We start from the raw sequence: 26,132 nt of genomic DNA on the forward strand, positions 1-26,132 counted from the left end.
GGCTTTGGAGCAGGGGCTTGGAGGAGGAGTGGCCTTTTTGTCATAGATGTGCCGTTTGTTGTCCCCACGACAATCCAACCACATTTAACCAGCTTACAAGCCTCTGAAAAATCAGTTTTTGCATGTACTCAAGTCAAGTCCTGTTAGAGCTTAGTAGCTAAATTCCCCAAAGAGTTTGTTTTCACTTGGCATGCTCCAGCCCTGGGCTGAGCAGGATTCTCCCTGCAATTACAGCTCTAGCCTGCTGCACCCCAAAGTCATGGAAAGCAAAGTGCTGGAGGCTCTCTCATGCAGCCTCAGGAAAAAGCTGGTCAGAGTCACTTGTGCGTGTAGTGGAAGCATAGCTGGGATTCCCAGTTTAGCAGTGTGAAGAGGTTTACAAAGTACACATTTTAGTTACTGTGATTTACCTTGGATTTCTGTTTAAACACTTGGTTTGATTAAACTGCACCCTCCCGCGAGAGTGGAATAAGAGCATGAATGACTGAAACTAACAGTGGGCATCCTTAGTGCTACTGCTGGAGAGGGGAGATTGGGGTGTGAATTGCTGAGTTTCTCAGCCTTGTATCCATCATTTCTAGGCAGAAGGGACAAAGGTGCAATTGCATACCAAAAAAGAGTGAGGAAGGAACGTGGGAGTGAGAATTCATGAGTTCTTTATCTACTTGCAGAAGGACAGCAACAAAAGGATACAGCTTTTCATTCCACTCAGGCCTCTTCGTTTTCCAGAGCTAACAGTGCACTTTGGGCATATTCTTCTACTCCTGACAGTACTAAGGCTGGTCACTGATGTGATTGCAAATCCAATGCATGCACGGTTATATTGCAACTAACGTTGTTAGTCCAGGTTAGAATTTTGCTCATTTTCTAAGCTCTTTGTCTCCTCTGGAAATGAAGCAAAAAAAGTGCTCAGTAGAGGACAGCATATGATCAGGTCTGGCTGGCCTGAGCCCTGGGGGGTGTATGATCCTAGGAGTCCCTCCTGACGCTTCTGTCTTTGAAGAAGGGGCAGGGGAAGGTTCTCTGCAGGTGTCCTGGTCCAATCTGATAGCAGAACTGCAGGGTTCAAAGGATGGAATGCAGGCATGGGTGTTACTGTGGGCAGGAGTTGTGAAGATCTGGGGGGACCAGGTGCGTTACTCGCTCTCCCTATGGCATGTTGGCAGCCCAACTCCTGTAGCGTGGTGCCTTTTGCCTTGTTGGAGAAGGGATGGTCCCTTGCAGGGGGGCTTCATGCCCTTTCTGGCCCCTCATAGAATGACTCTTGTTGTTAAACATGTGTGTTGCACTGGCGCTTAGAGGCCCTAAAGGAAGTCCAGGTCCCAGGGGGCTAGGCACTGTATGTACAGAGTGGGCGACAGTCCCTACCGGGAAAAGGTGACAGAGTCTAAACAACCGAAGGAGGGGAGAGAGGAAATATCCCACTGGAGCACAGAGTGAGCAAGCTCACGCGGCAAAGCGGAGACTGGAGCCCAGGTCTCCCAAACCCCAGTCCAGGGTCTGAATCAGAAAATCAGCCTTCCACTCCCCAAGAAAGTGGCAGGTCTCCCATGCACAACGTTGCCATGACACTCACTGGTTTACCGCGCTGGGGACATAGGAGTTTCACGCGTGCTCCCAGCATTACGGTAAGAGGAGAACGGAGGCGCTACAAGCGAGGATACAAGTATAATCCCAGCATTACGGCAAGGGGGCGGGCTGGTGTCGCGGGAGCTGGGCGCGAGTTCTCGTGAGATCTCGGCGCAGGACGAGGAGGGAGATCCAAGCCGGAGCAAGGGAGCCAGCTGCGGCGGGTGAGTGTGAGAGGCCCGCGCTGCCCCCCCACCGCGGGCCTCGCCCCCAGGGCGGAAGCGGGACTGGCCGCCCCCTCCCGCCCCGTGGCAGTACGAGGCCCTTCTTCCCGCAGAGATCCCCCGCCCGGGCAGCAGCAGCAGCACAGGGCCCCGCCCCCCCCAGAACCCCCTCCTCCCGGGGGGACAGGAGCAGCAGCAGCACAGGGCCCCGCCCCCACAGAACCCCCACCCTCCCGGGGGGGCGGCAGCAGCAGCAGCACAGGGCCCCGCCCCCCCCAGAACCCCCTCCTCCCGGGGGGGCGGCAGCAGCAGCAGCAGCACAGGGCCCCGCCCCCCCCAGAACCCCCTCCTCCCGGGGGGGCGGCAGCAGCAGCAGCAGCACAGGGCCCCGCCCCCACAGAACCCCCACCCTCCCGGGGGGGCGGCAGCAGCAGCAGCACAGGGCCCCGCCCCCCCCAGAACCCCCACCTTCCGGGGGGGCGGCAGCAGCAGCAGCACAGGGCCCCGCCCCCCCAGAACCCCCACCCCACCGGGGGGCCCAGCAGCAGTACAGGGCCCCGCCCCCACAGAACTCCCACCTCCCGGGGGGGGGCCAGCAGCAGCACAGAGCCCTGCCACCCCAGAACCCCCACCCCCCCGGGGGGGCGGCAGGAGCAGCACAGGGCCCCGTCCCCACAGAGCCCCCGCCCTCCCGGGGGGGGGCCCCAGCAGCAGCACAGGGCCCCGTCCCCCCAGAACCCCCACCCCCATGGGGGGGCAGCGGCAGCAGTACAGGGCCCTGCCCCCCCAGAACCCCCTCCCGGGGGGGCCCAGCAGCCGCACAGGGCCCTACCCCCCCAGAACCCCCCCCGGGGGGCCCAGCAGCAGCACAGGGCCCCGCCCCCCCCAGAACCCCCCCCCCCCCGGGGGGGGCCGGCAGCAGCACAGGGCCCCATCCCAAGACACAGTATGCATCCTATGAAGTGGGCTGTAGTCCACGAAAGCTTATGCTCTCATGAATTTGTTAGTCTCTAAGGTGCTACAAGTCCTCCCGTTCTTTATACGGATGCAGACTAACACGGCTGCTACTCTGAAACCTGAACCTCCAGGGACATTAGCAGAGGGCCCTGCTCCCCGATACTGACCCCTCCCGGGTAGCAGCCCAGGACCATGCCCCCTGATACCGAACCCCCCTGTGGAAGTAGCACAGGGCCCTGCCACTAGTGTGCCCCTTCCCCTAGGGCAGCATAAGAACGGCCATAGTGCGTCAGGCCAAGGGTCCATCTAGCCCAGTATCCTGTCTGCCGACAGTGGCCAACGCCAGGTGCCCCAGAGAGAATGAACAGAACAGGGAATCATCAAGTGATCCATTCCCTATGGCTCATTCCCAGCTTCTGGCAAACACAGGCTAGGGACACTATCCCTGACCACCCTGGCTAAGAGCTATTGATGGACCGATCCTCCATGAATTTATCTAGTTCTTTTTTGAACCCTGCTATGGTCTTGGCCTTCACAACATCCTCTGGCAAGGAGTTCTAGCACAGGACCTTGCCCTCCACCCCTGAACCCCCGGGCCAGTAGCTCAGGGCCCCGCCACCAATGTGCTCCTCCCTCTGGGCAGCAGCGTGTGGGTTTTGGCTCCCTCACTTTTACTGCAGCTGACAGTTTTGGTTTTGCATGCTGTATGTGCAGGGCTCTACCAAATTCACGGTCCATTTTGGTAAATTTCATGGTCAGAGGATTTTTAAAATCTTAAATTTCACAGTTTCAGATTTTTAAATCTGAAATTTCACATGGTTGTAACTGGGGGTCCTGACCCAAAAAGGGGTTGTGGGAGGGTCACAAGGTTACTGTAGGGGTGTCGTGATATTGCCACTTGTGCACTGCTACTGGTGGTGATGCTGCCTTCAGAGATGGGCAGCTGGAGAGCGGCGGCTGCTGGCTGGGAGCCCTGTTCTGAAGACAGAGCCGCTGCCAGCAGCAGTGCAGAAATGGGGGTGCCATGGTATGTTATGGCCACCCTTACTTCTGTGCCACCACCGGAGGTGGGTCTGACTTGGCCCCAGGAGCGGCCAGTGCAGGGGAAGAGGAAGTTCCTGTCCCTCCACTGTCTGGCTGGGGCTGGCAGCTGGAGCCTGGTGCAAAGTAGGAGCCCCTGGCCAGGGCGCCCCCACCTCTGCTCCTCCCAAGTGGTTGGGTGTTAAAGGGGCCTTGGGCTGGCTGTTTGTATGGGGTGAGTGGGTGACCATCGCACCCCCGATCACGTTGCCCACCTATAAGGCTGTCCCTGCCCCCTCTCAAAAAGGGATGCCCCCCATACCATGCCACCCTCACGTCTGAGCCGCTGCTGGTGGCAATGCTGCCTTTAGAGCTGGATGCCCAGCCGGCAGCTACTGCTCTGAAGGCAGCGCAGAAGTAAGGGTGGCAATACCATGATCCCCCTACAATAGCCAGATTTCACGGTCCGTGACTTGTTTTTCACGGCTGTGAATTTGGTAGGGCCCTATGCATGTGGGAAGAATGTAGACTCCAGAGCAGGAGTTCTCACAAAAAATTTGTTGGTGGCCTCAGAGTGTGGCCACCAACTCTTGCTAGTGGCTGCTCCTACAAATCTGTCTTTCTGTCCCTGCCTCCCATGGCCCTTCAGTGAGAGCTGCCCCCTTCTCAGGGAAGGTGGGTCAGGAAGTCACCAGCTGCCTGTAGAGTCCCCGGTTCCCTGTGCCTGACTGGGAAGGAGTGGGGGAGCTGCCTGGGGGAAGCACTCCAGCAACTGAAAGCTGCAGCTACCTCCAGCACTGTGCACACCATGTCTCCAGACGCACTGCCGGGGCCCCCCGAGGAGGCTGTGCTGTGCAGGGTACCCCGAGCCCCACTGGCAGTGCCAGCGCAAACACCAAGGTGGTACAACTTGCTGCCCTTCGTAACAGTTGTTCAGGAGCAACAGCTGGGCGCTGCAAGGAGGAATTGCTGCTTTGCCCCCACAATCTGCTTGGCTCCTCCCCTCCCCCCATGCTTCGGAGGCTGTTATGGCTGAAAAAAAAATCTGCTGGTGGCTGCATATGGCCCTGGTGGCCGCAGCATTTGAGAAACTCTGCTCCAGAGTGACTTGAAGGAAGGAGTATGCCTTCCCTAGGTTACAGCAGTGAATAAGACTGTAAGCTGTCCTGGATGTGTCACTTTTGGCTTTGTGTGTGTGTGTGTTTACAGCAGAGAGCTCACCATGGAGAACCTGGAGGATAATACAACTGTGTTCTCCACCCTGAGATCTTTCAACAACTTCATTTCACAGCGTGTGGAGGGGGCATCTGGTCCAGCCACACCAGGATCATTTCAAAGTACCTTGCATATGCAGTACCAGCAGAGGGTGCAGGTGAGGCGTCCCTGGCTTGCTGACAGCTGTAGTGTCACTGCAGTCAAGAGTTTAGATTTCATTTGATCTTAGGCCTGGAGATTTGTTTTAGTTAGGAGATGGGGCTTGTCCCTTCTTACATTGCTGTCCCTACATTGTCAATGAGGGAGATAATTTGCACCCAAAATAAAACTCTTCATTCCTTTCATTTAAAAAAAAAAAAAGTGAGTTATGGGCCTGACTCTTTGTCCTGGTTAATCAAGGGGCTCCCTTGAATTCTTCCCCTTTAAGTTATCTGTAGGCCAACTCAGGCATCTGTATTGCGATTTCCCTTCATCCTGCCCCACGACTGAGCTTAACTGATGGCTTGCTTGCGGTGTTGGACAAGTTTTCCTGCCTTGCCTAGCTCTCTCTTGAAAACATACTGTCAGCTGGGCTAAACTATCGGTGGTGTGTTTATGATAGTGACTCTGAGGGCTGAATTGAGATCACCAAATTCATTCCATTGAGGACCTCTATCTGGGCCAGAATTGTAGCCCTGGAAGTGTAAATGTCTAATTTACTAAACCAGTCTTTATGGATACTATGGTGATGGGCATTTCAGCAATACCTAAGATATCTTAGACAAATCTCCCTTAAAGTTCTTAGCTTCTGTAGCTTTGTTATGGATCTCTGGTTATGTCTCTGAGTGTAAAGTAAGGGTTTGCCATATTTATTTTAATTTCCATTGCATTTAAAGTTCTGACTATAATATTTTAAACTCCTTACTCTTTTATTTGTGTGACACCGTTGGTTGTGGAGTCTTCAATATATCAAGGTTTGTAAAGTAATTTGAAAGCCGAAGCTGGAGGGTATTATAGAAAGGCAAAATATTATTGCTTTTCTGCTGATTGTATGTTTTTTGTGTCTCTCTTCACATGGAAACTGATCAGCTGGAGGAAGAAGCTGGGCAAATCCGTTCCAAATCTCAGCTCCTGCAAGTGGAACGGGAGAAGATGCAGATGGAGCTGAGCCACAAAAGAGCTCGCATTGAGTTGGAGAAGGCAGCTAATACTAATGCTAGGAGCTACGAGGTGGGTACGGCATTCGTGCTGTCTGACAGCCAAGGCTTCAGTCAGAGCATCTTGAGATCATTAAAACTTTGTTGCATGGCTGACAAATAGTCTGATATTGATCTGACCACCAGATATTCTGTACATTTATTTATTGAGCACTCTGTTGCTCATCAGTATAAGACAAAAGGAGATTCAGGTCTGCTGCATTAAACCTTGTTTCTTCTAGAAGCGTTTAAACTTCATTTGGCACAATTGCAAACATTTGGTATGTTTGACTGGAATGATAACACCAGTCATGCGACTGCAATACAAGAGAAGCTGCATTGATAAGACACTGAGCTCTAGTCAGTGATTAATAGTTTCTTTGCCTTCTGGTTGTGTGCCCAAATGTGTTTGCTTAGCTATGTCGCTAAAATAAGCAGCAGAGTTTGTGGGCTTTGTCATCCTATAAAGCTCTTAGCATCTCTCCGAAGTTCAGCTGCTAAAAAAAAAAAAAAAAAAAAAGTCAATCCAGCAAAGTATTATAAGGATGCTGGGAGACAGATTTACTCTGTAGCTGTGAAATGGTGGGTCACTGAGTAAATTTCTGGTTCTGCCTCAAGTCAGTCGATCTTGGGATTAAGCCAAGAACAGTTCAAACCTGAATCTAGCTGAGTCAGTCACAGAAACCCTTAAAATACTGGTACAAAAAGGGAGCAGCACTAATCCAGCAGTGTGGTAATTACCCTGCTCAAATTCAGCGTTTCATGAGTCATGTGGATAAAGGTCCATGCGTTGCTTTGCATAATCTTTGCTTAGTATGTAAATCTGTGGCCCGATTTGCTTTGATTAGCAGAGCAATTTGCTTTACATTTTTCAATAAGTGCTAATCAATTTGAGTTAGAAATGAACTTGAAATGGCATGGGAAATGCTGTCAGAGTGCCAATAAAATAAATAAATATGGCTGAAAAAAACCCCTAAATCTGCCCCCATATGTTGGTGGTTTCGTTGCACTGGTTGTTTATGTTGTATGATTAAAGTTGACTTATTTAAGATTAAAATATTTTAGACTTAAAATGCTCTAATGCAAATAGAAATTTCACAGAGAAACTTGTCTTGTTACTCCAGATATCAAGGACCCAGGCTCAGTGAAATAAACTTCTTGTGAAAGGGTAATTGATGTATCCAGGGTTTTCATGTTTGAGCCAATGTAAATTATGCTGTGCAAACCATGAAGCCAACTCTGTGTGCTAACGTCCATACATCAGTTCAAGAAGTGCTTGGAATCTGTCTGGTAATTTCCTGGCTTCATTCCCCGGTCATTGAGAAGCTGCCAGTGAGATACTAACTTTGCTAGCGAGGGGGTAAAAGAGCTTGGCTCTGAAAAGCATTGGTTGGTAGGGTTGCCTGTGGGACGTATAGTGAGGAAAGGGGCAAAGAGGAAAGGACAATGTCTTCACCGTTATGGCTCTTCCTTCTTTATGAAGTCCCTTTACATTTTCCCTTCCCTAGCGAGAGGTTGACCGTAACCAGGAGCTCCTCACACGCATAAAGCACTATCAGGAAAAGGAAGTGGAGGCTGAGGCTAAACTGAAGGAACAAATGGAGATGAATAAATCCTTTAAGAAGAGCATGGAGACTGTGAGCAAGAAGCTGCAGGAGAAGGAGAGCAAACTGGCTGAAGCTAATGAAGTAAGAGCACAGCAATTTCTTATTTCACCCAGTGCTCTAGGTGACTTTGAGGGTCACATGGAGTTGAAGCAATCCACTCTTGTTACAACAATTAGAACCACAGTGTACACAGTGATTAACAAACAGAGATGAGATGTGTCCTCTACTCCAAAGAGCTTACAGTCTAAACAGGACAGGAGACGGGATAACAGTTTGAGAGTGGTGAATATGGGGAATATGAGACGACATTGCTTGGAGAGGTGGATTTGGAGGAGAAAGACAGTTGGAGGGCAAGGGCAGGGAGAGTGTTCTGGGCATGGGGGAAATCAGGATAGAAGTCATGATGTGGAGAGTGGGGGAAAGCAATGAAGGGAGTGATAAGATGAGAGGGAGCCAAGGGAGTGAAGGAAACAAGCAGGAGAGTTAGCGGAGCTGAGATTTAGGTCGGACCAAACTACCTAGAGGAGACATCTTCCAAATATGTCTTAAATGGCAACTTCCTTTACTAGCATTTGTTAGCTAAGCACCCAAAATTTAGGGATTTGGGGCCCATGAGGGGGGGTTCAAATGAGTGGATTTAACTTGCCAATTGGAATTTGTGGCAATAAAAATAGGAAGACTGTTGGAGGTTGGAAGAAAAACTAACCCAATAATAAATGCAGCTGACCTATTTCTATGCCACCTTTATCCCCACATTGGTAAAATTTGGGACAGGGATCTTGTCTCTTTAATGCATCTAACACATTTTGGGTGCGATCCAATACGTTTCAGAATGCTAAAGGTGGGAGTGAGGTATGAGGGTCAGGCGAATAATGGTTATTCGAGCCAATGTGGCTTATTCTTCAACTTTGTGAAGTTTCTTCCTCTGCTTTGCTGTCTATATTTGCCATATAAGGTTCGTCAGTCAACTAGTTTATTTCAGACTTGGCAGTACTGATGTTTGTCCCTCTGTGTGTGTATTCTGAGTAAGTCTGAGAGTGAGAGCTGAGTCTAGTAGCTTAGTAAAGGTGTAATGGCAAATGCTGCTGTGATTACTGTCTTAGCCATACTTCTTTGTGCCAATAACCATGGTAGCTAGACCCCTACTGAGGGCTTATCTTTGCTATTACTTGACTGGTTGAAAATTTTTGGGTCTCTATTTTGAAAACCCATTGCTTAGGAGCATGTGGATATGGTGATGATGGGATAATTGTCAACAGTAGGACACATCCTCTTGTGAGCATAGGTTCTGGCTTTGAGATTTGCTTTTTTGCATACCAGTTTGAGGTCATACACTTAATGAATAATGGAAATGTCAATTTGGGTGGCAGGGCAGACGAAAGAGAGCAAAGAATTTTCTTTGACTTTGTTCTGAGGTGGGTTTGCAGGTCTTATTGTGAATTATTTCTAGATTCAGTGTTTCACATTAGTCAGTTGTTATATCTCAGCAGTTTGCATTCCATAATGTTCAGCCTGGAGGTCCAATGGTCTATTTGTTTGTTGTTTGTTCTTCCTCTTCTTTCTGTGAATCCAGATGATCAGCGTATTGAAAGGGAAAATATCTGAGTTGCAGTGGAGTTTAATGAATCAGGAGATGCAAATGACAAGCCAGGAATCTCAGAAGCAGGAGCTGATGGAACAGCTGGATCTGCAACACCAGTGAGTAGGGGATTAACAACTGCCAGGAAAAAAGAAATCTTCAGTCTTCTGCAGCTGCTGCCATTCAGAAAACGTTCAACAGCTTTTTTATTTTTGCTGTTCAAAGGGCTTTTTTGATCTGGATGTGCAGGTTATAAAATTTGCCGGAAACTAGCGCTGAGCAGCAATTTAATTCTACCTTCATAAAAAAAACATCCAAGCTTAAAACCGCCCTTACTTCTCATATTCATGTTGATACTTGATTTTGTACTATGTGTAGTTGAGGGGTGATTAGAAGATCTCATGAGGTGTGTGTCTGCCTGCTGCATCCTCCTCTTTCAGCTCCATGTACCAACTCTCCTTTTTAGGATCAAGGTTTAAATGACTCTTTCTTTATGTAATGTACTCATGTATTTGTTGGTGTGGCCATGGGGTAACTTGATCGTGAGGATCTCTATGGATATATGGAGTCAGTATTTTTTTAGAAGAATGAATATTTCTGCTTTCCTAAGTAGAGGTAATCTGTCTCCACAGTGAATGTCTCAGTTGCTCCAGAACTTTAAATTAAATTAAAGAAAGGTCCTGCGGGGCAGTTCTTGCTTTTACACCACAACAGTCCTTGGTCGTGGTGGTAAATGACACTTGAATAAGTGTGTGTCTCCAATATACCTCTATATCTATAATAGATAGTTCCCATCAAGTGATTCTTGTATGTAAATTTGTCTCTTATGTCTACTTAAAACAGAAAATGTCAGGAGGCCAACCAACAAATCCAGTTGCTGCAAGCAAGCCAGTCTCTGTTGGCAGAACATGAGCAGAAAATTAAGGTGAGAGTGTGTGAGACCCATGCTGAATGTCTACTTTTCATTTTTACATACAAAAAGTATTGGGAAGATTTACCCTTACAGAAACTGAGAGCCACTCTGTCATATAAATGCCTTGCTTGTTAGGTGGGTAGAGCTGAAGTTGCCTAAATTCAGATGTCAAGGCACAGAAATTAGAAGGGTGGATTACACAGTCTATAATATTCAGCACTTGTACAGTAACTCCTCACTTAACATCGTCCCAGTTAATGTTGTTTCGTTGTTATGCCGCTGATCAATTAGAGAACATGCTCGTTTAAAGTTGCGCAATGCTCCCTTAGAATGTTGTTTGGCAGCCGCCTGCTTTGTCCACTGCTTACAGAGAGAGCAGTCTGTTGGAGCTAGCTGGTGGGGGCTTGGAACCAGGGTGGAGCAGCAGCCCCACATCAGCTCCCCTAAATTCCCTGTGCGACAGCCACCCAGCAGGCTATCAATTGTTGGCCAGTTCAACTGTCCTTCCCCACACTGCTGTGTGCTGCTCCTGCCCTCTGCCTCGGAGGGCAGGAGCAGCAGCTCCTGTACCCCTTCTCCACAGAGCAGGGGGGACACGACAGGGCTCAGGATGGATGGAGCTTGCTGGCAGCAGTTGCTGTCTCAACTTGCTGATCTACTTAAAAAGTCAGTGTACTTAGAGTGGGGTCAGCATACTTAAAGGGGCAATGCATGGCTTGCTGTCTCATACATGGTGTGTGTGTCTGTCTGTCTGTCTGTCACTCACACACACACACACACACACACACACACACAGAGTGTGTCTGTGTCTCTCTCTGCCACGTGAAGCTACATTAAGAACAATGTGTTAACTCTTGAGGGCTCAGCTGAGAGCTAGTTCTTCATTTAGCAGTAAGACATTCCCTGGGAAATAACCTACCCTCTTCCACCCTGAGACTCCACTACCTCAACCAAGCTTCACAATCATCATTGCTGTGTACAGTATTAAATTGTTTGTTTAAAAGGTGTAGTGTGCGTGTGTATATAACAATAGTCTTTTTTCTGACTAAACAAATTTCCTTGGAACCTTAACACCCCCCCTCCCCTCCCAAATTTACATTAATTCTTACGGGGAAATTGGATTCACTTAACATCATTTAGCTTAAAGTAGCATTTTTCAGGAACATAACTACAACGTTAAGTGAGGACTTACTGTATAACATTTTTTGTCTTTTCTGTATCACAGAGTCCAAGTGGTCAGAAGCTGTACAGATCCCTTCTGTGTAGATAACTGATTTGCATCGTTATATAGCAGATTATTTGGATGCAAGCTCAGCCTGGTCTTGTCTGGTCACTCAGGGCTCTGGCACAATACTTCTAGACATGTTTGCTTTTTCATGGCAGATGGTGAGCCTTGAAACTCTGAGCTCAGTTCCTGTTCTGGGGTAATCTTTCCACTGGAGTCAGGGTATTCTTTTTAATATGCATACAAAGTACAGCTAGCTGCAATGCTTTTGATTGCAGGTTGACTTGTTGGGGGAAGTATGGAGATGCCCTCTGTCCTGCCAAACTAACTTCTGGGCCAGTTAGGAGTGATTCTCTTCTGTGGAGATAGGAGGCAGTAGAGATAGAAACAGATGGAGAGAATTAAACTTGATTTTGAGGGAATGCTGATTGTGGAGTTTCCTTTGGTTGGCATTGGGTAGAGCAAGATTGAAGGGCAGCAGCATTGCCAATTCTTTATGGATGTGTCAAGAGAAACTTCTACAGCAGGCAGAGTGACTGGAAGTGGAGGTGGGGAAAGAGGACAACAAACTGCAGCACTGCTCTAAATAAACTCTTAGTCTGCTGGAAAAACCAATGTGCGGGGAAGAAGGTGTGGTTCTCATCCCAGAATCTCTCTATCCAATTAATGTCTTCTCATTTACTCATAAGCTAAATTTGTTAGTCTCTAAGGTGCCACAATTACTCCTGTTCTTTTTGCGGATACAGACTAACACGGCTGGTACTCTGAAACCTGTCTCCATTGTGTGTGTCTGTTCTGACCACTCCTAATAAGTCCATCAGAGTACTAATTTCTCTCATAGATTACCTTATGGTAGGTGAGAAGAGATGACCTTTGGCTTATTACTCCTTGACAAATAGGAAATTGATGTGTAAAAGGGAGGGCAGATGTCCTTTTAAATGTTAACAGTACCCATTTCTGATGTATGTTGGAGTTAATGTAAGGATAGAGAGAGTGCTAGAGAGAAAAGGATTTGGACAGGTTTAGCAGTCTGGTGGAGAGGTAGCTCTGAGCCTTCCTGAGCTAAACTCAGTTGTCGTCTTGTTCTCATGTCATCACTTACCTTCCAGGATCTGGAACAGAAGCTCTCCCTGCAGGAACAAGATGCTGCAATTGTGAAGAACATGAAAACAGAGCTGGCCCGATTCCCAAAGATGGAGCGGGAACTGTTCCAGCTCAGGGAGGATAATGCCTACTTCAGGTGAGAAGGAAAGATCTGCCTTCAGTATGGGGCATATGTCAAAAATGGCTGTCTTCTGCTGTGATCCATCCTCCTATAGCTGTCATTTTCTGTCTCGGGGGCTTTGCATTATACAGTGCATTATGCAGAATGGAAATTTCCAAATAGAATGCTGTGGAAGGAAGTTTAAAGGTCTTCTGTATCTACTGTGTATGAGGTTGAGCCAGTGTTGTAATGGTTACTAGTTATTGTGATTTGGAGGATTCTGGATAATCTCCTTTTGCACAGTGTGAGGGGATCATGAAATGAGGATTGGTCATTTTGGAAGGTGAGACACATTTACCTTCAACTTGGATCAAAGGGAAGGTTGTGCATAGTAAGGGGAGATTGGAGAGGGATTTGATGCTAAACGTACTTGCTGATAGTAAATCCTTTCTTTATGGGATTTGTGATGGGCTATCTCTTCAATCTCATGACATTTCTAACATGTCTGTCCCTGTAATATCTTGGCAAAGATTTTAAATTCTTATTTTGTTACCAGCCAGTCAGCATTTCCACTAATGTTTTGAAAGCATTCTTGTGCCAGTGTATCATTTTGAAAGACTGGCTGCTGAAGTTTATAAATTGCTCTGGTGCTGCCTCTTTTAGAATCTGTTCTGTAGGCTTCCAAAGTACTAATGAATTTTGAAACTTGGTTGTCTTGTGTTTATGGAGTAATCTGGCATTACTTTGATATGCTGTTATACTGAGAGAGTTTAATTTCAATCTCTGAAAACAAATGAACAAAAAGTCTGAAGTACATGAGTATCTGATCTTGCCAACTTCCCTTTACCACAATTTAGAAGACTGGAGTCTAAGCAGGCTCCTTTGAGTTTGCTCTTGATTTATGTGGACTACCACCATTCAATGACGATTTATCATGGAAACTCTCCAGGTGCCTCTATGCAATCCTCTCTGTTTGGAAATGTGAAATGTGTCATAGCAGAGTGGAAACAGAAGCACATTGAAAGATTAGTGGTCTTATTTTTGACACCATTGGACTGACTAATGTACCCCCACAAAACCTATACTAAAATAAACTCGGGGCTGAAGAAATCTTACTATCTGTAAACGGACAAGAGCACTAACTCTTGCCTGTTTCCTTACTTGCTGAGTTCCAGACCTGCATTCATATTGACTTTGCATCATAATGTCAAGGCTGTTGTGTTTACTTTAAATTCTGTTTTTGTACAATCGGTAAAGCAGGTATGAAATTTTCATATGTTTGGACATAACTCAGGGCATTTTGGAGTGGGAAAACTTAGCCCAGCGAATGCTACCTCCTGTGTAACAGTCACTTTGTAGCAAAGGTTATAGAAGGTTACCACTTTGGCTCAGTGTCATAATGGCTTTTTTAATACCTTATGCTTCCGTGTGTGTGTGTCCAGGAGTTTACATAAGAGAATTGAGTTGTTGTGGTGGCTTTGTAATGGCTTTGCCCTTTCTCTTTTTCTCAGGGAAATGAAGGAAAACAATGGGTTACTCAGAGAGGAGGTGGAAGGTCTCCAGAGGAAACTGGAGCGCTATGAGAAGGTTCAGGCCGATCTAGTGAACCTCGAATTGGAGAATGAGGTGAGGAGCCAAGAACATATGCTATATACGTAGAACTGGGGCTACTGCTCTTGCTTGTGTGGTCTTTTAGGGAACTTAAGTTCCTCTAGACATAGCGAGGGTACAGAAAGTGATTGCTGTGGTTTGTGGTTCGTGCTGGCCCAACCCCAAGATGTAGCCTAAGATGTAGAATACCCATACGAGGGGAGTGTTCATAATGAGAGAAAAACAAAGGTCTGTCCATTGTTCATCTTAAAGACTTCTATAAGTAGCAGCGCATCTTCATTGTGGCATCTCCCTTTCACATTGCCCCACCTATGAATGCCCTTTCGGTTCCCCAATGCTTACCAGAGGTGTTGGTATAAGATAGACACATAATGGGAACCTGTAACATACCCTCAGATCAGTTTTGCTGGTAGAAGGGGCCACTGTACAGTCTTGTATCAATACAATTAATTTCTTTGTTTTGCTGTTGCCTGAATCACCCCTTTCACCCACCCACATCTTACTCAAAGGTAAAATGATTTTTCAAGATGATTACCCGGTCATGGAAACTGTTGTGGTGCAGAGCTGTTCTAAGGGCTAGATCTGACTTGGGCAATCCAATCTGGTACTGAAAGCATAGAGAGTTGTGATGCATATCCCTTTGGTGGGGGAGGAGAAATGGGCACAGCAGCTGGTATAGAACTGGCATGTTTGGAATACTGCTTTAATTTCTTTGGTCTGTGCAGTAACAGGATCTGGTGCATGGGGGTTAATTCACAAGGATAGATAATGGATGGCACAGAAATGGTACATTGTGCCATGTAACTGTGGTGGTTGGGAAGATTAATGCTGCTGTTCATAGTGTCTTGGGTACACAGAATGATGTTCCAGCAGTACTGGGCCATGCATAGATGATAAAGTCCACAGGAAAAAAAGTGGAAAAGGCTAAGGTGGAAGGAATGAAAAATGCAGCTATAGGAGTTGAGATGTAAGAACACTCATTTAGGTTTCTTTATTGACTTCTTTTTCCTCCTCCCTAGAAACTTCTGGGAAAGTTGAAAAGCTGGGAAAAACTAGATGAGAGCACTGGCTTAAATATCAGGTAGGTGCTGATGGAGTTAAACCACCTGTTCTACTTGCTTTACTTCTTAGTGATCTTGATGGCTTAAGCTTGTCAGGCTGTCCACCTTATCTGTCCTCCCGTGTGCAAACTTGTCTGTTGGTACTCCTCTCTCTCACTGCTATGAAGTATATATGATTTTGCCTTGTTAAATACAAACAGTCAGAGTATCTTTTGGGGATTAATTTGTGAACTGGTGACTGACAGCCTGACCCAATCCATTTGAGACTGTGGTGGGTGGAAAGCTGGTTCAGCTTTTAGTTCTCTAAACTTCTTGCGTACAACTACATTCATATTTAGAAGGAATTGAGTTAGTGTGACCATATTAAGAGTGGAGCGTTTCATGAGATGTACGGCAAGTCACATATATGAGCCTGTGATGCATTATTGAAAATATAATTCCTGTAATGAAATCTCAGGAATGTTGCGTTAGACTGACCTATCGTGTTGTTTTCTAAAGTAGTAACTTAACTTAACAGCTCTTTCTCTTATTATCCTGTATTTTATATGATGGTAGAGGTGTAATAAACATTTTTCACTTCTGGTGCTGAGAAAATTTCTCTAGGGACAGTGAAATGATTGTAACACTTGTCAAAGAGAGGGCTGACGTGTAACACCGTAGATCAGGAGTTCTCAAACTTCATTGCACCGCGACCCCGTTCTGACAACAAAGTTACCCTGGGGTGGGGTCGGTGGGGGAGCAGAGCCCAAGCCCAGCTGCCCTGGGTGGCAGGAGAGGGGGCCACAGCCTGAGCCCTGCCACCCTGCGTGGTGATGCAGCTCGGGCTGCAGCTTCAGCCCCGGGTCCCAGCAAGTGTAATGCTTGCCCTGGCAACCCTATTAAGTTGGGACGCAATCCACTTTGGCGTCCCAACCCACAGTTTGAGAACCGCTGCTACAGATACAGAGATTGACATCTTTTAGCATTGAACTAAATCACAGTTCTGGCTCTTCTAATTTGTCTGTGATGTAACCAAAGAGTGGTATCTGTTGCATCTTCTTCCCAGGGATAGCTGCTGCTTTGCAAGAAAAGTAATCTGCGAAATTAGGGCCATGCTCAGGTGCCACCTTTGCAAGGGCTGTGGCTCTCTCAATGTTTCAAGTGTGATTATGCTTATTGGTGGGAAGGGAGGTGTTTTGCCCAAAAGAACTGCTTTCCTTTGTACATCCTTGCATTGAGAGCTATGCTTTAGACAAGAATTAGGCTTGACCTGCAACTTTTACCCCAGATCAAACTTCCCCACTCGGGCCCCTGTCCCTATCCCATCAATTGCAGCTGCATAACAAACAAAAACACTGGAAGTTTTGCATGCAAAATGATGGCATACTTTGGGCCTAGCCTTGTTTGGATTTGGGATTCTATATTGGGTACGCTGCTACTTGAGGTAAAAGAGGATTGTCTCTCACAGGGCCAGCTCTAGGCACCAGCAAAACAAGCAGGTGCTTGGGGCGGCACATTTCTAGGGGCGGCATTCCGGCGCTGGCCATGCTGCCTATAGAAACGTGCCCCAGCTTGCCTCCGCTCTGCCTCTGCCTGCTCCCCTGAGTGCACCGCCGCTCCGCTTCTCCCCCCTCCCTCCCAGGCTTGCCGCGCGAAACAGCTGTTGCGTGCGGCAAGCCTGGGAGAGGAAACAGAGTGGTGATGGAGCAGAGGTGCGCTGGGGCGGGGAGCGGTTCCTCTACCTTCCCCCCCGCCCCGCTCACCTCCGCTCCGCCTGCTCCCCTGAACGCGCTGCCTCTCCCTCAACTGAGAGGGAGGGGGAGAAGCGGAGTGGCGGCGTGTTCAGGGGAGCAGGCGGAGTGGAGATGACCTAGGGCAGGGCGTTTCTGGGGGTGGGGGGAGGAGCTGCAGGAAGCAATGGGGGGGGGAATGCGGCATGTCTGGGAGAGAAGGTGGGGCTGGGAATTTGGGAAAGTGGTTGGGAAGGGGCAGGGCAGGGAGGGAATGAAAAAAAGCGGGGGCAGCCAAAAATTTTATTGCTTGGGGTGGCAAAAATCCTGGAGCCGGCCCTGTTCTCTCACAAGCAATGTCCTCTTAGTTTTCTCATAATTCTTTGTGTTGTCCAATGTGTGTGGTGAGCTACCTTTTCCTTAATGCACGTAGGTAGATAGCAATGCTGAGACCGTCTCCTGCCTCTGCTCAGGGTTCATATGTTCAGACTTGCAGGAGAGTGAAGTACTGAGTTCTTCCCAGCAAACTTTCTCTCTGCCAGACAGTGGTATGGAAGCTTTTACTTACCTCAAGCTGTTAAAGGTTTAATGAGGTAATTTCACAGTGGAAAGGAAATGGAACCAAGTGACTCTTCCTGCTGAAGTCTGATAACCTCTTCATTTAAAGTCAGAATATTCGATGAGAAGTGTTAGTGAGGTTTTTTATTGTGCCGCATTGTTTAGCAGTATTAAGGGCGTTTCTTTGTACAGACGAACAAATTGCTCTCAAGAAAATCACCTTTTGCATGTGATTGCACCAAGTGGAATTGGAGCTACTTTTTTTTTTTCCAGGCTTCTTTCAGTATGAATTATGATCATTTTCAGCCAGGAAATGAGACCAAGTATAAAGGGAGATCATTGTCCCAATCGTATTCCTGAAGCATACCTCTTGTGAAAGCTTGAGGAAAGTTAATTGCTAGACAGTGAGTAGGAGAGAATGGGAACAGTTGGATGGTTATCCCAAAGAGCCAGTGCAATGTACTGTCTGTCTGCTAATAACTAGAGAAGCAGGAAGAAAGGGAATGCGTTATGTCCCTGTGTCTCCTCTTCTTAGTTTCTCCACTTATACATGGAATGCAGGGGAAGAGCACGCAGCCTGTGGCTCTTTTGGGGAAGATGGTTTTTCATTTCCTCCCGCTGTTCTTCAGGGTTTCTCTTCTGTGTCTGCTCGCAATGGCTTTTGTTCACTGATTGCGTGGTCCCTGGAGGTTCCCTGTCAGATTAGTTTATGAGCAGGGCTTTTGGTGTGTAATTTTATGTAATAGTATTTGGAAGGGGAGGGGGCATCTTCTTGGAGTGTTAAGGCCAAACATCTCTGTGCTTATCTTTTTGGGGAGTTTTATGAGAGATTTGGTGGTTGTCTTCCAGTGCTGCAACTTTGGTGGAAATAAACTATGAAAAGTGCAAAAACTAAATACCTTACTCAAAAGTTGCTCTACTGTACTGTAGTCCAGTGACCACAAGTTCTGAATTGTTGCCATCTCAACCAGGTGATGGGAATCAGTTCCATCTTCTTTGAAACCTGTGATTGCTCCCTTGCCTAAACATTAGAAATTGTAGAAGACTGGCTAACATTGTCGCCTAGCCTGGAATTGTTTTGTGTTGTCCTTCCCCTGCTCCTTTTCATCCTCTCCAAAGTTCTTCCTACTCTTATGGTGGTAAGAACAGCACATGCTATTTTTAATTATACCCTATATATAATGCAAGCATAACTTCAACAGTTTACCAATATGATGGACGTATAAGTTGTGCCCCTCCTTACCCAGATCATAAAATTGTACATGGCATTCTATCTGTTACGCTCCACTTGTACCCAAATCATGAAGCTGTCTGCAGTCTCATATGCATTTGACCAAGGGTTCCTCTATATTCATGTCCTAATGCTGTTCACTTTCCAATTTACTAGACTCTGCTTCTTTGTTAAGAGTGGTGTAGTTTGGGTTTGCAGGAACTCGGTCAGTATTTTGTGAGCCCCTTTATATTTACTCTGTCATGGATTCCCAGAGATGCTAAGCCTTCAGTTATCTCAAATCTACAGTTCTTCTGCAACATTAGTTTTCATCTGCAGAATAAATCTACTTGCTGTGTATTAAGTGTATTAGCCTCTTTATTTTGCTCTACAGGCTACTCGCTTTAGAAGAGGCACTGCTGGCTGATATAAACTATTGTAACTCCTGATTGCTAGGAATGAGCTGTGATTCTATTGTTCTGTGTCAGTAAAGTGTGTTCCTCTTATTCTGTGTCTCTCCCTGTGGCACACTGATGACAGTAGATTTTTACAGATCATTGTGGATTGGGTGACCAGGTGGTTGGTTATTTTCAGAGAAGGACTTAGTGAGGGGCACCAGTATAAAACTTTCACAGACTTCAGTGAATATTTCCTTTGCTAGAGGGCACCGTAACCTCAGAGACGCCTTCTAACGTAAATAAATGTTGCAAATCTCAGGCAAGAAATTAGTTTTGCAGAATAATAGTGTTTCTGGAAGGGAGTAGGCTTTCTGGGTTTGTAAAAAAGAAGTGCAGTTATTTTTGATGTCAGTGTGAGGAACTCACCGCTAGATGGCACACTTTCTCTTGTTGTATCAGAAAAACATTGATTTCATTCTGGTATGCTCTGACTCCTGTACAAACATCAATTGGGCACCGTAAAAAGGTCAGGCATTAGTCTAATTAAAGTTGTTGGCTTGTTAAAATCAAATGTTTTAAAATCTATTTTAAAACCACACCAGTGTGATAATTTTCTCTGTGTGTATGTCTAGCAGAGTTCCTGTTTGTTGCAGCTATTCTGAACGTGAACAGAGATTCAGACACAGTTTTTCCAGTGACAGAGTGCAGTACATATCTTTCTCACCCATCTCAGCAACCCTCTTTTTCTCCCTGACTCCCTGTCCTTTCTCTCTTTTCAGACTTGTTCAATCTAGTTCTCTTCTTCTTCACTGTTATCCACAGAATCATCCTTAAGAGGGAAATGTTGTTTTTAATATAATCAACCTGCCATTCTTTCCTTCCCATTGTTCTTTGTTTATGTAATGCTCAGAGCCTATGCGGCACTTGGCAAATACACAGACAAGATTCCTGCCCTGCAAATCTTCTAATCCAGTGATTTTCAACCTGTGGTCTGTGGACTCCTGGGAACCCTCTGACTATGTCTAAGGGATCCACGAAAGGTGGTTGTTACCATAGATCAGTGGTTTTTAAGCTGTAGTCTGTGTCTGCACACTATGTCTAAGATTTCCAAAGGGGTCTGTACCTCCATTTGAAATTTTTTAGAGTCCTCAAATTAAAAAAGATTGAAAACCACTGTTCTAATCTAAATAAGTTTATAGCTCATCTGCAGCTCACTCTTGTACCTGCCTCTTCTTGTCTCTGTTCAGCTGCTGTTATCTTCAACTACTGGTAAACCACTCATAGCTTAGTGCTTTTCACTGCCAGATCCATCCCAGAATGCTGGTTGCAATAGTTCAGCACTAGAGTAAGGGTGATTTGCTTTAGGTGGCTTGTTTAAAAAAGGAGGTACAGCCCAAGATAGGCTGGCTACTAAAATGTTCCCATCTGTTGTTGCTGGTATGGTTAGTTCTGAAGTGACCTCATGTATGTTCTCAAAACCAGGAGATTAGTGTTTGGAAAGACTCCTGGAAGATTATGCCCATCCCTACAGTCAGATGGGGTGGGGTAGGGGTGCCCACAGATGAGAAGCCACAGGAAGTATAGACTTCTGATCACTCCAGAAATCTCTCTCTTTGAAGAGAACTGGTGCAGAGAAAAAAACAGACAGTTGTGTTCTTTTTTATTTTTAAATTGGTGGCACTGATTTCTAAATCTGAGTATCACAGGTAGGATAATCCTACAGATCTGTCTCTGTGCAGTAGAACGAATCTCTTAAAGCTGTGGAGGATTATGACACTGGAGGACTGACTGGAGCGATGAAGTGGGGATAGCTTAGGTTTATACAAACTTCTCTCTAGGTAACTAGGTTTCAGAGCTGCGGCTGACCCACAGCTATCAGAACTGCTATGGGGTTGGTTGGTTGTTCCTCCTTTCATGGGCTTTGCTCTCCTATGAGAGAAGTCTGCTTGCTCAGCCCAGGAATCAGAGAGCAATGGAGTGTTTTGCGTTGCTCTCCAGGATTCTTTTCCTCCTTTCTATCTCCATGCCTGGCTGTCTCTGGAAGGAGCAACGCCCATCTTTCTTCATAGGAAGAAAGGTTCTAGCCTGTTTGTGTAGTCAAAAGGGGATGAGGGATAAACTGTGGGTAGAGAGGTCTGAGGTGTATATTTATATCAAATGAGAAGTGTTGTGTTGTGTTTAATATACTGTGATAATGCTCAGAGGTCCCAGTCAGAATTTGGGCCCCATTGATCTATACAAATACATAGGAAGACAGGTCTTTGCTCAAAATGTTTATGGTGTAAGACAAGTAACATATGAAGGGAGTCAGGGAGAGGAGTGCAGGTGAGTTGAAGAGCTAATTTTTAAAAACTGAAAGCCAGGAGAAGGAGGCGGCCTCAGTCAGCATTGGAGCATGATGTCCCATGGAGGTCTTGGGATTGATTATCCCCGTCATTTCTAATCTTTGCATTTGCTTTGGGCTGAAGCCATCCCATCTCAGTGTCTGGTGTTTAATTCAGCAGCGATGTTCTCTGCAAGAGACATTTAGGACTGGAATGTCCCTTTCTGTAGTGATGACTCTGTTAGTGTGCCAAGGGTGCCCTCTGAGTTAAATGAAAGGGGTATCAGTGGATTTATTCTTGTACTGAAGGAATTCTTGGTTTAACTGAGTAAATGAGGCAATTGGGAGAGAGCCTGTGATCTTTAAATCACAGGACTAGGGTTGGCTAGTTTCAGCAGAGATATCGCATTAGGGCTGGAGGAGCTGCTTTGCCTGCTTGGTGTCCAAGTGTATAAAGAGAAGCACAGATTTGATAGGATTTCAGGACAGTGCTTAAGGAGCATTTTCACTTTCTGTGGAGCCTGCCAGCTGCTGACCTGTCACCTAGAGCCAAAGAAGTGAACCTATTAGTCCTGACCTGGTTTTCTTCTTGAAACATCTGTGTACTGGCTGGCTGATGGATCTTGGGGACTAGTTTTCTGCTATGTCTGAAATGAACTAAGGAGAGGAGCAAGTATGCGGGTGTGTGCATTTTCCTCTAAGAAAGGATCTAATTAAGTGGCAGGTGTCTCTATTTAGTACACTGGGTAGCACAGTTGTAATCTGTAATTACACAGATGCAGTACTGAATACCAGAATTCCTTCTAGCCAGGTTCCCCTTTTGGAGTCGGGAGGCAGGAAAAGGGAATCATGTTTCTTGATTTCTGATTTCTTGATTGTGGATTAGAGTTTCTTTTGCAGTGTAGGGAAGGGAGGAGAGCATAGGAGTTCGGTATCTTTCACTTTAAATCCTGGTAATTGCACTCGGCCATACTAAAATTTCTTCCATCCGAAGCTCAGAATGTACTTTGCAACCATGAATGAAGTCTCATAATCTCCTCCTCTCCCACAAGGCAGTAATCTACCTTTCTATGAATGTCCATCTACCTTTCTATGAATGTCCATCTAAAATAAGTGTCTGCCAGTAAAAATAAATACATTTTTTTCTGCATAATTCTGCTCATGTGATGACTTTGCTAAAGCTGAACGCCATCACGTTCTGCCTAGCAAATCAAAATTGTAGCAGCTGCCCTTGGAATTATAAAAAAAACATACTCCCACTGCACTGCCCGTTTAATAGTGGGCACAGGTTAGTGGCATTTCAGTGGCAGCCCACCTTGCCCGTTGGCTGAGCTCTCATAGCAGCTGAGCCAGAGGTGCGCTTCAGGTTTAGTGGTGCTGTCTACCTAATCTTCTTGCCATTTGGCTTCAAGTTGTGGCTCTTGTCATTTATGTGAGATTGGGAAGCCAGCTACCTCTAGTGACTGACCCAAACTCCACGGTATTTGGCTCTTCTCTCCTTTAACTGCCTAGCTCCTGTGGTTATATGTTGTCTTTAAAAATAATCTGTGCAATATTTTTGAAATTTAATCAGGAAAATCCCACTCTATTTCTGTATTTAATGTACGAGGAGGAGTATTAAAGTGTAATATAGGTTTATTGGTGCTTTTTTGCCTTTGGGACAAATAGTAGATAATATTTTGTGTATAATATTTATATAAAATATTGTGGCATCTTGTTTGTACTTTAGTTTTGGATGAAAAATCATTGTCGATCTGAAAATACAGTCCAACAGTTTCTCTCCTTTCTATCCACTACGCACCAATCTCATTATAATCAACTGTACTGAAGGGGGTGGAATGCAGCCATGGTATTTGTTTTTAAAGAAAGTGTAGGGGGTTATCCTGGACCTCACAGACCAATTAAAACAGTAGGTTTAAGAATAGTACTTAAATTAATGTATGATAGAAGAAGGTTTCTGTAAAGGAAAATTGTGCTTCCCCAAACTATTAGAATGTTTATGTCATCAAATTAATAAATAAAGGGACCTTGAAAGCTTTTGTCAAAGTCCCTCACAACAAGTTTTGTCTTGAAGCTATGTATTTGAGGCAAAAGGTAGAGTACTTTTGTGCCTCAGAAACTGGTTAAGAATAGGAATAAACAGTCAACTTTGTTACATGGTGAAAAATGTAACAGTAGGTTATTGTACTAGGTTGGGGATTGTTTAATATATTCATTAATAGTTTGGAAAACGGGATGAACCATGAAGTGGCAACATTTTCTGAGACAAAATGAAAAACGTAAGAACGGCCATGCTGGGTCAGACCAGTGGTCCATCTAGCCCAGTCTCCTGACAGTGGCCAATGCTAGGTGCTTCAGAGGGAATGAAGAGAACAAACAATCATCAAATGATACATCCCCTGTCCTCCACTCCCAGCTTCAGGCAACAGAGGCTAGGGACACTCAGAGTATGGGGTTGCATCCCTGACCCTTTAAGGATAATCAAGACGAAAAGACGGAGGAATTCCACAAGGACATAATAAAACTAGAACAAGGGGAAGTTCAGTAAAACTGAAGAGCTAAATTGAAAATCAATAAGCAGAAATGTGTAATTAATGTGTAATTAACCTGTGGAACTCATTGCCACAAAATATTGAGACCAAGAGTTTTGCATGATTCAATACAGGGTTAGATGTTTATGTGGATAATGAGGCCATCTGCAGTTTATTTGGCCAAACTAACAAAAGTGCTATAAACTCTCATGTTTAATGCAACCCCTAACTGCTTTGTGTTGGGAAGAAACTTCTCCTCGGTGCTGATCATTTCATAATTATGCATTTAGGGATTAATGCACCTCTCTCTGAAACATCTGATGGGGGCTACAGTCAGAGAATGGACCACTGGTCTGATCTTGAATGGCAATGTCTGTGTTCCTTTGACCTCTTTCTCTGGTTGGGGTCATGGTGATCACTTTGTTTTAGAGCTAAGTGGCTCTAATTGGGCAAGAAGACAGGTTAGTACAGTTGTGGCATGTGGAAACTTAATATAATGCATGTAGTATATCTGTAATTAATTGTAATTTATGATCTGCAAACATATTGTAACTTGCCTGCCTGCTGTAGACAAGGCTTCCCACCTACAACAAGCTGTCTCATCACAGTGGAAATTCCCTGGGTGGTACAGAAAAGAAAAACAAATACAACATGTATGGGAACAATTTAAAAACTATCACTACTATTTTTGTTAAGTTACCTCTTTGCACTTACAAAGACTCAGTTGAAAACCCCATGGAATAAGCATTTTATGCTCTCTCTTCTCATGAATGCACACTTTTGGTTAACTATAAAATATAGCATTTGTATTCCCCTGTGGGTCCAGGGACAGAATAGGCCCACTGCTGCTCCTGCACGTCATAGGAGGCAACTAAAAGGGGGCTGCCTGGAGAAGGATGGGCTCCACCAGGTTAGAAATTTTCCCAAGACACACCATATGATGAGCAAGTCAACAATATCCATACCGGATTGATCACAGCCCGGGTTAATAATGACCGCACCATCCACTGCCACCAGGGTGGACGTGACAAGTATACTATTGGTATAACCCCAACAAAGAGGATCCGTGGAAGAGATAACATCACCATAGCCACATGGGATGTAAGGACATTGAAACAAATAGGGAGATTGAAAGAACTCACGTACGAAATGGAAGAATACACCTGGCACCTCCTAGGAATCTCTGAGGTCAGATGGAAAAACTTTGGAGGGGTACTAATGGAACGAGGCTATGTACTCTATTACAGTGGAGAGAACAAACATGTCAATGGCATAGAATTTCTTGTGCATAAAGATATCAATAATTCAGTATTAGGATGCCGCCCAATGTCCAGCAGGCTTATTTCCATCCATCTAAAGGCAGTACCGTTTAATATCACAGGGTACAAGTCTACGCCCCTACAATAGACTATGACGATGAGCAAATTGAAGATTTTTAAAATCAGCTCCAATACATTATCAATAAGGTACACAAGAAAAATATCCTGATTGTACAGGGAGATTGGAATGCGAAAGTGGGTACTGAAGCACAGGCAGATTGGCAAGATTATTGTGCCCCTTTCAGTAATGCGGTAACCATTGAGAGAGGATTGAGACTTTTTGAGTTTGCCAGCTCTAACAATCTGGTTCTTTCAAACACATTAGAAGCACATAAAGCATCCAGACCAGGGGTCTCAAACATGCACAGCCCGCAGAGTTATTTTCTGCAGCCCACCATAGGTGCCGACTCCAGCAGCAGCCAAACTCCCCTCCCCGCGCGTGCCGCGTCCCCGCTCCTCCACCTACCTCCCAGCGCTTGCGCCGCCAAACAGCTGTTTGGCGGTGCTAAGGACTTTCCAGGAGGAGGGGGGACGATTGGGGACGCGGCACGCTCAGGGGAGGAGGCGAAGAAGAGGCGAGGCCGGGTCGAGGATTTGGGAAGGGGTTGGAATAGGGGCAGGAGGGGGCGGAGTCAAGGCATGGACTTTGGGAAAGGGGCTGGAATGGGGGCATGGGCGGGGCCTCATGCACTAGACGAGCAGTCTGAGGTATGAAGTTCAGCAT

General features: G+C 45.9%; 1 protein-coding gene across 2 annotated transcripts in view; it reads left to right on the top strand.

Moving 5' to 3' along the window:
• The first annotated feature begins 1,719 nt into the window (after window positions 1-1,719).
• Window positions 1,720-26,132, top strand: part of MAD1L1 (mitotic arrest deficient 1 like 1) — a 562,567-nt gene continuing 538,154 nt past the window's right edge. Inside the window, exons 1-9 of one of the 2 annotated variants that reach the window (XM_084642266.1) lie at window positions 1,720-1,793; window positions 4,980-5,142; window positions 6,054-6,194; window positions 7,669-7,848; window positions 9,341-9,465; window positions 10,190-10,271; window positions 12,594-12,724; window positions 14,200-14,314; window positions 15,319-15,380. In XM_084642266.1, coding sequence (XP_084498392.1) covers window positions 4,993-5,142; window positions 6,054-6,194; window positions 7,669-7,848; window positions 9,341-9,465; window positions 10,190-10,271; window positions 12,594-12,724; window positions 14,200-14,314; window positions 15,319-15,380 — 986 coding nt within the window. In that variant the 5' untranslated portion in view covers window positions 1,720-1,793; window positions 4,980-4,992. The remainder of the gene's footprint in view (window positions 1,794-4,979; window positions 5,143-6,053; window positions 6,195-7,668; window positions 7,849-9,340; window positions 9,466-10,189; window positions 10,272-12,593; window positions 12,725-14,199; window positions 14,315-15,318; window positions 15,381-26,132) is intronic. The other variant, XM_084642267.1, reaches the window with a different exon arrangement.

This window comes from Lepidochelys olivacea, assembly GCF_965140295.1.
Source record: "Lepidochelys olivacea isolate rLepOli2 genome assembly, chromosome: 10".
Taxonomy (NCBI): domain Eukaryota; kingdom Metazoa; phylum Chordata; order Testudines; family Cheloniidae; genus Lepidochelys; species Lepidochelys olivacea.